The following is a 12321-nucleotide window of genomic DNA, read 5'->3' on the forward strand; positions in this document are numbered from 1 at the left end:
AGGGGGAAGGGGGGGCGGGCCGAGCGCTGGTTACCGGAGCCAGGTGGAAATCAGGCTCCGAGTTTGAAGAGGAAACCCCTGCCTCAAGCTAACTGGTTCATGCGTTGGCCCTACGACGCCGTCGGGAACCTAAGCCCAGCTGAGTCCATTCACTCACTCGCGTTAATCCGCAGCCCCCAGACTTGGGCCTGGGCTGGTGCTGTCTGCAGACAGCTCTGGTTCGGGGTCCCCGGCCGGGAGCGGGCGCCCCACGCTGCTCCCGGTCGTTCAGATAGCCTAAGGTAACACCTAGGTGAAGGTCGCACTTTGAGGTACAAAGCAGAATACCAGGAGAGCGAGGGCCGCCAACCCCCGCCCCAGGAAGTCCGCCCGCCCACTCGCTCTCGCGCTCTCCCGCCCGCGAGCCGCCGGGTCCCCGGGTCCGAGCGTCCGGAGCCCTATGCAAATTACCCAAGTCGAGCTCTATGCAAATCACCGGCCAGGCCCCGCCCACCGCTCTCGGTCCCGGAAGCGGCCGTCTGGGCGCGCCGAGCTCGGCCCTGGCGCCGCGGGGCCCGCTTCCGCCCTGCGCGCTGCCGGGGTCCCCGGCGACGATGGCGGCGCGGCCCGTGCGCGTGTTGGTGGACATGGACGGCGTGCTGGCCGACTTCGAGGCCGGCCTCCTGCGGGGCTTCCGGCGCCGCTTTCCCGGAGAGCCGCACGTGCCGCTGGCGCAGCGCCGCGGCTTCCTGGCCCGCGAGAGCCCTGCGGCCGGACCTGGCGGTAGGAGGCGGCGGGGGTCGGGGGTCGGGGGTGGGGGGGGGCGGTCCGGGCTGCGTTCCGGGGACGCCACCTCCGAGTCCACAGTTCACCCCTGGTCCAGAGAGGTCGGGGCCCCCGCCCCTCCGCCGGCGGGCGCCCGAGCCCCGGGCTTGTGTCTCGTAGGACAAGGTGGCCAGTGTGTACGAAGCGCCAGGCTTCTTCCTGGACTTGGAGCCCATCCCCGGAGCCGTGGAGGCCCTGCGGGAGATGAACCGCATGCCCGGGTGAGCAGGGCGGGGACCCAGGGGCGGAGGGGGCCGGGGGAGGCTCCGCCCGGGCTGACCGCTCCCCTTCCTCCTTCCGCAGCACCGAGGTCTTCATCTGCACCAGCCCCCTGCTCAAGTATGACCACTGTGTGGGCGAGAAGGTGCGGCGCCTGCGCAAGCCGAGGCTTCCCAAACCCGGGTGTAACAGTGATCACAGACACAAAGCAGGGGCCGGGGGAAAGGGGAGCAGTGACGTCCACACCCACCACTGACGGCCCCAGACTTAGGGTCCCTCAGACCCCACTGGCAAACCTGTCTCCTCCACAGTACCGCTGGGTGGAGCAGAACTTGGGGCCCGAGTTTGTGCAGCGCATTATCCTGACGAGGGACAAGACGGTAGTCAGGGGGGACCTGCTCATCGATGACAAGGACAACATTCAAGGTTGGTCCCTTTTTCCCCGGCAACCTCCGGGCATCTGGCCTGCCCGGATTAGAGAGAGGGCGTAAGAATAATCAAGATTACAGATGACATGCTTGCTGCCTTTTCTGTCCCAGGTTTAGAGGAGACCCCGAGCTGGGAGCACATCTTGTTCACCTGCTGCCACAACCAGCACCTGGCCCTGCCCCCCTCCAGGAGGCGGCTGCACTCCTGGAGTGACAACTGGAGGGGAATCATAGACAGCAAGCGCGCACCTGTTCAGCAGGACTGAGCAGGACCTGGCTGGGAAATAGACACCAGAGTGTCTGCTTGCACAAGCCCTATCATGAAGCAGCTTCCAAGATGGCAGGCTGAATGAACAATCATGCCTGGCATGGAAATACAGTAGGGAAATCAGGATGCTTTTAATTACAAAACCAAAAAACCATAACCTCTGGCTGTTTATTCGGTAAAGGGAAGCCATAGGAGCCCAGGGTGGAGCTGAGCAGGTGACCTCGTCTCAGCCCCACACACTGGACATATACGTCAGATGTGTGGTCCTTGTGTCTGGAGCATCATCCCAACTTGCACCCCCCAAGTTCCAGAGGGCCCTTCCAGGGGTTGGCCTCCCCTCATCAACCATGACAGCAGAAAAGGGCCAGCTTCAAGGGTCTTTATTTGATGCCAGTACCGGGGCATGAAATCAGGGCCTTGGTGCTGTTCCTTAGCCTTTTTTTTGCTCAAGGGTATGGCTCTACCACTTGAGCCTCAGCTCCACTTCTGGCTTTTTGGTGGTTAATTGGAGGTAAGCATCTCACAACATTTCTACCCAGGCTGGCTTTGAACATGATCTTCAGATCTCAGCCTTCTGAGTAGATAGGATTACACAGTGCCCAGCTTCTGGCAATCTTTATTTAAAGTATTTTGGATTTTGGGGGCTGGGGGTTTAGCCCAGCGGAAGGGCGCCTGCCTAGCGCGCGCAAAGCCGTGGGTTCGGTTCTCAGCCCTGGTTTAAAAAAAAGACACATAAAGTATTTTGGATTTTGTAGTCTGGGCTAGCCTTTAACCTGTGATCTTGTTGCCTCTTATGAGCCTTTCTGGGATTACAGTTGTGTGTCACCACGCCAAGCTTTGCTGCCTGCTGGTCATATTAGCAGTCATTGGGCTGCATCAACAAGGGCAGGGAGCACATCTCCATCTTTGTATTCCTCACAGGATACACAGCAGGCTGGAGGGTTGTGTAGACAGCTACTCCTGAGCTGTAGTTACATGGGTCAGTGTCTGCCATGCTCAAATGCCCAGCTTGGAGATGAGTGGTGGTATGGTCTTGTACGGCCCTGGAGGGGCGTGGCATCTCCCTAGCTTTCCTCTAATGCCATGGTCCCAACCACTGCTCACAGTCCACCCTGCATGCCTGGAGCCTGCACATCCTACGGGGGTGCGAGCCTGGCAGTGGGGGCACCAGAGGTAGGTCCTTCATTTCCAGTGTGTTGAGTGCCAGCCCCCCCCCCCCATGAGCGGCACTAGCTTTTGGTCCCTTCTCCATGTATGTATCTCGGTCTAGTTTTACCCGGGTGAGACCCGTGCTGAGAAACCTCACCCTGAAGACAGTACTGCTGCTGCAGGGACTTCCTCAGCTGTCTGCCCCTGAGCCCTTCAAGAGGGTGGTCTCTGGTAGCAGGGATGCTAGAGCCGCGGGGGTCTCCCTGGATCAGGGTTGCTGGGGGGTCTCATTCCTTGGCAGTGGGATACCCAGAGCAGAGTGCGCCTGCCAGCTTTGGGCTTCAGCCACCTGGCCTGGGGAACAGAAGTCCTGCAGGAAGATCTGGGCCAGGTTCTGGAGCCTTGTGCTGGCCGAGAGAGAGAAGCGCAGCATGCACTGGATGACTGGCATGGAGGTGAGCTCGGGGTGAGAGCCAGGGCGTGGTGAGCTCAGGTACATGAGCGTGGTCACAGCGGACAGCACCGTCTCCTCGTTGGGGCTGGACAGGCAGTTGATGATGAGTGGGACGCCCCCTGCCTGCAGGATGTATTCCTTGTTGGTCCTGTCTGAGCACAGGTTGCAGAGGCCTCCTGGGGAAAAGCAGTGTGGAGCCTGGGTGCCAAGGCCTGGCTTCCTCCCTCCTCCTCCCCTGTTCCTCTGCCCAGTGAGCTGTGAGGAGGCACTGGGCTGCTGGCCCAGGGATAAGGGATGAGAAGACTCCAGGCCCCAGCTCTCTCCCAAGTTTCCACAAACACTAGCCTGCCACCATCACCTCGCTTGTCACAGTGGGCACAAGCGTCTCTTCTTGGTTCAGAACTTTAAGGGCTGGTACGCTTTCCTTTTTCTTTTATTCATTGCCCACTATTAAGATCTGAAGTCAGGGCCTCACACCTTCTCAGCTTGCTTGTTCTCAGCTTGTTCTCGGGATCTCGAGCCACACTTCTTGTCAAGCTCTTCTCTGGTTATTTTGAAAATGGAGTCTCATGGGCTTTTCTATCTGGACTGGCCTCAAATTAAGATCCTCTAGGTCTCCGCTTCCTGATTAGCTACTAGAATAAGCCACTAGCACTAGGCTATTATCACTTGGTTTTTGTTTTTGTTGTCAGTTGTGGGGCTTGAACTCTGGGCCTGGGTGCTGTCCCTGCACTCGCTCTACTGCTTGAGTCATAGTGCCACTTCCAGTTTTCTGATGGCTCATTGGAGATAAGAGTCTCACGGACTTTCCTGCCTGGGCTGGCTTTGAACTACGATCCTCAGATCTCAGCCTCCTGAGTAGTTAGGATGACAGGCGTGAGCCTCCAGCACCTGGCTAACACTTGTTTCTTTATCCCACAATTTAAAACATATGTAAGTACAGATATTAAAATAAGGTACCCTCATCGGTGTTTTCAAAGCCAGCTTTTTTTTTTTTAAAGCCAGCTCTTCTTATTTAACAATGTAATGCAGATGTTCTGCTGGCAACAGTTTGTGGGCATGAGGTGAGAGCATTATACTGTCATTTTCACATCACTGTCTAGGATTCTAGGGAAAGCAGAAAAGACCTGAGTGTCAGATCAGACCCCTTTCCCACTCCCCAGTCTCCTCAGGGCCCCTCAAGTTTGTGACTTCTTGGCCTTGGGGACAGATACTTCTACTTAGGGGACCCTTTCCTTAGCATTGGCTCATAAGTGCAAGCAGACAACTTCCTGTGCACACTGACTCAGTTTCCTGCCATCTTACCTCTATCCTTTGGTTCCTGCTTCAAGGGGAAGGAAACTACATCTTGGCTCATTTGTATTACATGCCTGAGCAGCCAGTCAAAGGTGAGGGTCATGCCTACTTCCCCTGCTTCTCTGGAAATTACCAAGCAGGTGGCCCTAAGATCTAACTAAGAAGCTGTGGCTGCCGGGCGCTAGGCTCATGCCTGTAATCTTAGCTACTTAGGAGGCTGAGATCTGAGGACTGTGGTTCAAAGCCAGCCCAGGCAGGAAAGTCTGTGAGACTCTTATCTCCAGTGAACCAACAGAAAACCGGAAGTGGCACTGTGGCTCAAGTGGTCAAGCACTTGACTTGAGCTGAAGAGCTGAGGGACAGTGCCCAGGCCCAGAGATCAAGCCCCAAGAAATTCTTATCTCTTAATTAACTAACAAAAAACCAGAAATGAAAGTTGGCAAGTGGCAGAGTGCCAACTTTTTTTTCTGGTCAGATGTGGGTCTTGTACTCAGGGCCTGAGCTTTTTCACTCAGGGCTAGCACTTTACCACTTTAAACCACTTCCAGTTTTCTGGTGGCTAATTGGAGATAAGAGTCGCTTGAACTTTCTTGCCCAGGCTGGCTTGGAACCATGATCCTCAAATCTCAGCCTCCTGAATACCTAAGATTAAAGGCGTGAGTCACTGGTACCCAGCTCAGAGTACCAGCTTTGAGCAAAAATGCCAAGCAACAGTGTGAGGCCCAGGTCACAATACTGGCACGAGTGCACACATACATTCTCAACGAAGACACCTTCCCCTGGCGCGCAGGCAGGGACGGTTTGGTTCTACAGCTGGCTCCTGCTTTAGGGGACTGGCTTTTAGTCATCCATTTGTTCTCATGCCTCTGCACCCTTGGCTCAGGTCCCTCCCCCTCCCCCTGACCCTTCCCCAGCTTTCTTGCTGGTGACAGGCAGCTCTGCTGGGTGAGCCTGGGCCACTCTGGTCAGCCTGCTGGATGCCTCCCCCCATGCCTGGATGGACCCTCATCATTGGCTTTTTTTTTTTTTTTTTTGGTCCGGTCGTGGGGCCTGAACTCTGGGCCTGGGCGCTGTCCCTCAGCTCTTCAGCTCAAAGCCAACGCTCTACCACTTGAGCCACAGCGCCACTGCCGGCTCTTTTCTTTTTGCTTATGTGGTGCTGAGGAATCGAACCCAGGGCCTCATGCATGCAAGGCTACCACTGAACCACCTTCCCAGCCAACTTCAGATTTTTTTGGTGGTTAACTGGAGGTAACAGTCTTATGGACTTTCCTGCCTGGGCTAGCTTTGAACCAAAATCCTCAGATCTGAGCCTCTTGAGTAGCTAGGACTGCAGGTGTGAGCCACCGGTGCCTGGTGTGCTGGAAGTAGTTTGAAGGAGAGGACTTGCAGAACTGCAGAGGGAGGATGGGATGCATGGCATAGTCATGCGTGGCGGCAGCAGAGCTCCACCTCCCTAGCCACACTGCCTCAGCACTCACTCCGGCACTCCGGTGCTGCTGGCCGGCTCACACTGTGCCTGGCATCGTGGTACTCAGTGAACACAGGAGCAAGTGCTACCTTCAATTTGCTCTAGTGGGAGAAACTAAATTCCCCAGTGAGGGAACTCTGCCTCCAGTAGGAGCAATGGTGTTCCTGTGGAAGCCACAGCCAACTACTGCCAGGCTTAGCTTGATGCCAGGACAAGTAGAAACACTGGCAGCCTCTGGCTCTCAGACACGCCCACGCCACCCCTGAACCGGGCGCCTCCTCTTCACTGGGGACTGGGGCTGGGCAGGTGGTTTATCTCTGCTGTAGAGTGAGTCGCAGCACACTCAGGTGTCTGGGCAGGGCAATTAGGGGATAATCAGATGGCATCAGCTGGCGGGTGGGGACAGAAGCCGCAGGCCAGGGGCCTGGAAGCCTTCCAAGGATGGATCAGGTGCTTGCCAGAGATGACCGGCTGCTCGGGCCCAACATAGTACACCATTTTTTATTTATTTATTTTTTGGTGGGGGTAATGGGCTTGAACTCATGGATTGGATGCTGTCCCTTAGCTTTTTCACTCAAATTTTTGCTGGCCTTAGAGATAAATGCAAACTGTCACAATCAGATCTCAGCCTCCTGAGTAGCTAGGATTGCAGGTGTCTGCCACTGGCACCAGCTACCTTTAGAGTCCTGTGCCTACCTGGCTGTATCCCTTGGCTATGGAAACGGGACTGAGGACCAGGAGAGAACATGAGGGGCAAGAAGGTCTGCTGGCACAAGATGGCACCCAAGGAACATGAGACATCTCAAACAGCTACATGAGCCCTGGGCCCCAAGTATACCTGGGTGAATCTGGGCTGAACCCAGATGTGGACAAGAATGTCAGGTGGGCCGGGCGCTGGTGGCTCACGCCTGTAATCCTAGCTACTCAGGAGGCTGAGATCTGAGGATCGAGGTTCAAAGCCAGCCCAGGCAGGAGAGACCATGAGACTCCGATCTCCAATAAACCACCAGAAAACCGGAAGCGGTGCTGTAGCTCAAGTGGTAGAGCGCTTGCCTTGAGCTGAAGAGCTGAGGGACAGCGCCCAGGCCCAGAGTTCAAGCCCCACGGCCGACCAAAAAAAAAAAAAAAGAATGTCAGATGGGCTGGTGCAGCTCAGCAGTATACCACCCGTCCTGCTGACATTAGACAGGTGTCTGTCACTTGATTACAAGCTCATTCTTATTTATCTTTTGCCCCTCCTAGGGGCTTGAACTCTGGGTCTAGGCACTCACTGTCCCTGAGCTTTTTTGCTCCCAGCTAGCACTCTACTACTTGAACCAGTTATAGCTTTTTGGTGATTAATTGGAGATTAAGAGTTTCACAGACTTTCTTGCCCAGGCTGGCTTTCTTCAGATCCCAGCCTCCTTAGTAGCTAGGATTATAAGCGTGAGCCACGGCACTGTCTACGCACACACTCTTTCTTTTCTTTTTTGTTGGTCATGGGGCTTGAACTCGGGGCCTGGTCAATGTCCCTAGGCTCTTTTGCTCAAGGGACTAGCACGCTACCACTTTTTTTTTTTTTGTCAGTTGTGGGGCTTTAACTCTGGGCTTGGCCACTATCCCTGTGCTCTTTAGCTCAAGGCGAGTGCTCTACCGCTTGAGCCACAGCGCCACTTTCGGTTTTCTAGTGGTTAATTGGAAATAAAAGTCTCACAGACTTTTCTGCCCGGGCTGGCTTTGAACTGTGATCCTCAGAGCTCAGCCTCCTCAGTAGCTAGGATTACAGGTGTGAGCCACTGGCACCCAGCCACTCTACCACTTTGAGCCACAGCTCCACTTCTGGTTTTCCGGTGGTTAACTGGAGATAAGAGTCTCATGAACTCTCCTGCCCAGGCTGGCTTCGAACCACAATCCTCAGATCTCAACCTCCTGAGTAACTAGGATTACAGGCATGAGCCACCAACGCCTGGCAACACTATTTTCTTTTTTTTTTTTGGTCGGCCGTGGGGCTTGAACTCTGGGCCTGGGCGCTGTCCCTCAGCTCTTCAGCTCAAGGCGAGCGCTCTACCACTTGAGCTACAGCACCACTTCCGGTTTTCTAGTGGTTTATTGGAGATAGGAGTCTCACGGTCTGTCCTGCCTGGGCTGGCTTTGAACCTCGATCCTCAGATCTCAGCCTCCTGAGTAGCTAGGATGACAGGCGGGAGCCACCAGCGCCAGCTAACACTATTTTCTAATAAAGTTAGATACACATTTCCCTAGGGCTGGCAACTCCCACTCCCAGATGCCTACCTGGGAGAAAGGACGCATCAGCATGCGGGAGCCATAGGAAACTGGAGTGTTAGAGCACCTGCCTCACTCTGAGTTCAAACCTCTGTACTGCCTAAATAGATGAATGAAATAAAAACGAACCGGACAAAATGAATTACAACGTCTGAACTCTGAAGACTCTTCTATTAACAATTGCAGTCAAGAGCTGGGAAGGTGGCTCAGTGGTAGAGCGCTTGCCTTGCATGCATGAGGCCCTTGGTTTGATTCCCCACCACCACATAAGCAAAAAGGAAAAAAGTCGGAAGTGGTGCTGTGGCTCAAGTGGTAGAGCACTAGCCTTGAGCTGAAGAGCTGAGGGACAGCACCCAGGCCCAAAGTTCAGGCGCACGACTGGACCCCCAAAACAAAACAAAACAATTGTAGTCAATAGGTAGCTTGTGGCCTACCACTGAAGGAAACATTGTGTTGACTGATAAAAACCAGATGTAGGAGCAAATCCTGCAGGGTACCATTTATATGAAATTCAAGAACAGGGAAAACCCACATCCACGACAATGGCGGGTAGAACTGTGGCTGCACTGAGGTGGGCAGGAGGCATTCTACATGATTTACAATGCTGAGCACACCTAGCGAACTTATGTGCGTTTCACTGTGTGAAAATGGCTACAACGCAAAAAGAAGGCTGAGTGTAGCTGAGTGGTACAGTGCTGGCCGCACAGGCCAGAGGCCCCATGTTCATCCCCACACCACAAAGAACATGTTCTGACTGGCTGATGAAGCTTGCTTTAGAACAAGAGGCAAAAGCAGGGCTCAGCTCTTTGACCCACCTTGGGTGTACAAGAAAAGCATTTGATGGGCTGGTAAGGTGGTTTAGTGATAGAGTGCTTGCCTAGCATGCATGAAGCCCTGGGTTCGATTCCTCAGTACCACATAAACAGCCAGAACTGGTGCTATGGCTCAAGTGGTAGAGTGCTAGCCTTGAGCAAAAGAAGTTTAGGGACAGTGCCCAGGCCCTGAGTTCAAGCCCCACAACTGACAAAAACAAAACAAACAAAAAAGGCATCTGAAGTGGGGCACCAGTGGTTCACACCTGTAATTCTAGCTATTCAGGAGGCTGAAATCTGAGGATTGCAATTCAAAGCTAGTCAAGGCAGGAAATTCTATGAGACTTATCTACAACTAACCACTAGAAAACTGGAAGCGGCGCTATGGCTCAAAGTGGTAGAGCTCTAACCTTGAGTGAAAAAGCTCAGAGACAGTGCCAGGCTGGGAGTTTAAGCCCTATGACCACCACTACTACCACCATCAACAACAAAAGTCAGAAGTACAGCTGTAGCTCAAGTGATAGAGTGCTAACCTTGAGCAATAAAAACAGAGGGACAGTACCCAAGCCATAAGAGCTGCATATACACATACAAAAGGAGAACAAAGCTACTGGGGATTGAACCCAAGACCTTGCACAGGTTGGGCAAGGGCTCTACCACTGAAGCCACACCTCAGCCTGAGAAACTATGCTTTATCCACAATGGTTGCTGAGGAGCTACCAACCTTTAAGCACTACTACCATCTGGTGGCAGCTATATGTATTGCAGGAAGTAATCTGCAGGAAACTGATTTAATCTAAATTCTAGGAAGCCACTTGACTAGTTTGGATCCTGCTTTTTTTTTTTTTTTCTTCCCCTTTCCCCCAGTCCTGAGGCTTCAAATCAGGGCCTGAGCTCCTCTGTCCCTGAGCCTCGCTGTGCTCAAGGCTAGGGCTCTACCACTTAAGCCGCAGCGTCACTTCCAGCCTTGAACCCAGGGCCTTAAAGCACTCTATCACTAAGCCACATTCCCAGCCTGATCCTGCTTTTTAGTAAAGAAACTGCACATTTTCTATAATATCCTAGAATTCAATCAGTCTTCATAGGAGCAAAGACTCTTTCCTTGTGCTTTTGCATCTCCAGTAGCACAGGACACTTAGAAACAGCTTCTAGAATTGGATAGCTTTGGGTTCAAGTCTCAGGTCTGTAACTCTAGACCTCTGCCCAGCACACTGAACCTTGATTTTTGGGGTCCAGTCGTGAGCCTGGGCTCTTTCCCTCAGCTCTTCAGCTCAAGGCTAGCATGCTACCACTTGAGCCATAGCACCACTTCTGGCTTTTTTTCTTTTCTGCTTATGTGGTGCTGAGGAATCGAACCCAGGGCCTCATGCATGCAAGGCAAGCACTCTACCACTGAGCCAACTTCTCAGCCCAGGAACCTTCTTGTTTTTTTGCCGGTCGGGGGGCCTGAATTCTGGGCCTGGGCACTGTTCCTCAGCTCTTCAGCTCAAGCCACAGCGCCCCTTCTGGCTTTTTCTGCTTATGTGGTGCTGAGGAATATAAACCCCGGAACTCATGCATACAAGGCAAGCACTCTACCACTGAGCCACCTTCCCAGCCCATACACTGAACCTTCTTAAGCCTCAGAGTCCTAACTAGAAAGTGGCTGTTAAAAGTATGTTAACTTGGGGCTGGGAAGGTGGCTCAGTGGTAGAGCGCTTGCCTTGCATGCCTGAGGCCCTGGGTTCGATTCCTCAGCACCACATAAGCAAAAAGAAAAAAGCCGGAAGTGGCGCTGTGGCTCAAGTGGTAGAGCGCTAGCCTTGAGCTGAAGAGCTGAGGGACAATGCCCAGTGCCCAGGCCCAGTGTTCAAGGCCCACGGCTGACCAAAAAAAAAAAAAAAAAAGTAGAGCCTGGTATCAGGTGGTGCCCTCTCAGTGCCAGCTGTAAGTGTGTAGCCAGTAAGTCCTCCAGACATCCTGCCTGAGCACCTGCTCTGAAGTGAGGATCCAAGTGTCTACTTTTTTCTATCCATCAGTGATGTTTTGTTGGGTGCCAATGACTCATGCTTGTAATCCTAGCTATTCAGGAAGCTGAGATCTGAGGATTGTAGTTTGAAGCAAGTCCTGGCAGGAAAGTCTGTGAGACTATTTCCAATTAACCACTAAACAAGCCAGAAATGGAGCTGTGGCTCAATGGGAGAGTGCTGGCCTTGAGCAAAAAATCCCAAGGACTGCACCCAAGCTGTAGGACCTAAACAAAACAAAACAAGTCTGGCTTTCATAGTTAGGATATAACAGGCACCACGGAATGCAGCTTTCTGACACTCTCGAACGTTTCTTCAGGGACTACTTTGATCCTCTCAAACTCAGTCCCTCAATCAGTTAGGATTGCCCTCAATCAGTTAGGATTGCAGGTGTGAGCCACTGACCGGCACCTGGCTTTGTTCACCTTTTTTGGGGGCAGAACTCAAGGCTTGCTGGGCATTGGTAGAATTACTTGAGCTGGCCTCCAGCCCGTTTTAGTTGACAGTAAAAGGATGGCAGTTTGAAGCCTGCCAGGGGGGAGGAAAGTCTGTTGAGTCTTATCTCCAATTAACAACCAAAAAGACGGAAGTAGAGCTGTGGCTCAGAGGTAGTGCATCACCGACCTTGAATGAAAAAGTTGAGACAGAGCCTAGGCCTTGAGTTCAAGCCCCAGTACTAGCTACACGTGCACACACACACACACACACACACACACACAGTGTAATCTCCAAACTTTTCCTTCAATTCATTCTCTCGTTTCCAAGCGACAGGGAAGGCAGACAGGCAGAGAGCTAGCCCTGTGCAGTGACTTCCAGACCATTGACCCTGGACCACGTGTGAACGGAGGGGACATTGGAAAAGGGTCGCCCCCTCGCTGAGAGACCATCTAAGGGATTCCTTTCCCAAGGACTCGCTTGCAAAGCTCAGCTCATCGCGGCCCATCGGGTTTCGACCCCATTCTTACCCATTGCAAACTCCACCAGCGTTTCACTCTCCTCCGACAGCGAGTCGAGGAATAAATCCAGGACTTGCAGTTGCCGCAGGTACTGGTAGTTGTTGGGGTCATAGGCGAAGTTGGCAAGGTTGGCGAGGACCTGCTCCTTGGCGTCTGAGTGGGAAAGCGGCACTGGAGCCCGGCCCCGCGGGGGGCA

The 12321-nt window shown here is 53.4% G+C and overlaps 2 protein-coding genes across 3 annotated transcripts in view; one reads left to right on the top strand and one right to left on the bottom strand.

Annotated features, from left to right (window-relative positions):
• Window positions 1-550: 550 nt before the first annotated feature.
• Window positions 551-1876, top strand: Nt5c (5', 3'-nucleotidase, cytosolic). The gene is given in 6 exon segments (XM_013037580.1): window positions 551-739; window positions 741-762; window positions 925-1025; window positions 1108-1168; window positions 1335-1449; window positions 1563-1876. Coding segments are annotated over 6 exon segments (600 nt in total). The 5' UTR covers window positions 551-593; the 3' UTR covers window positions 1718-1876.
• A 582-nt stretch (window positions 1877-2458) lies between these two features.
• Armc7 (armadillo repeat containing 7) overlaps window positions 2459-12321 on the bottom strand; it is a 10426-nt gene continuing 563 nt past the window's right edge. The window contains exons 2-3 of one of the 2 annotated variants that reach the window (XM_013037665.1): window positions 12135-12278; window positions 2459-3498 (exon numbers count right to left, since the gene is read on the bottom strand). In XM_013037665.1, the coding sequence (XP_012893119.1) occupies window positions 3137-3498; window positions 12135-12278 (506 nt within the window). In that variant the 3' untranslated portion in view covers window positions 2459-3136. Of the gene's footprint in view, window positions 3499-8419; window positions 8452-12134; window positions 12279-12321 lie in introns of those variants that run through there. The other variant, XM_013037657.1, reaches the window with a different exon arrangement.

This window comes from Dipodomys ordii, unplaced genomic scaffold (assembly GCF_000151885.1).
Source record: "Dipodomys ordii isolate 6190 unplaced genomic scaffold, Dord_2.0 Scaffold7, whole genome shotgun sequence".
In the NCBI taxonomy this organism is placed as follows: domain Eukaryota; kingdom Metazoa; phylum Chordata; class Mammalia; order Rodentia; family Heteromyidae; genus Dipodomys; species Dipodomys ordii.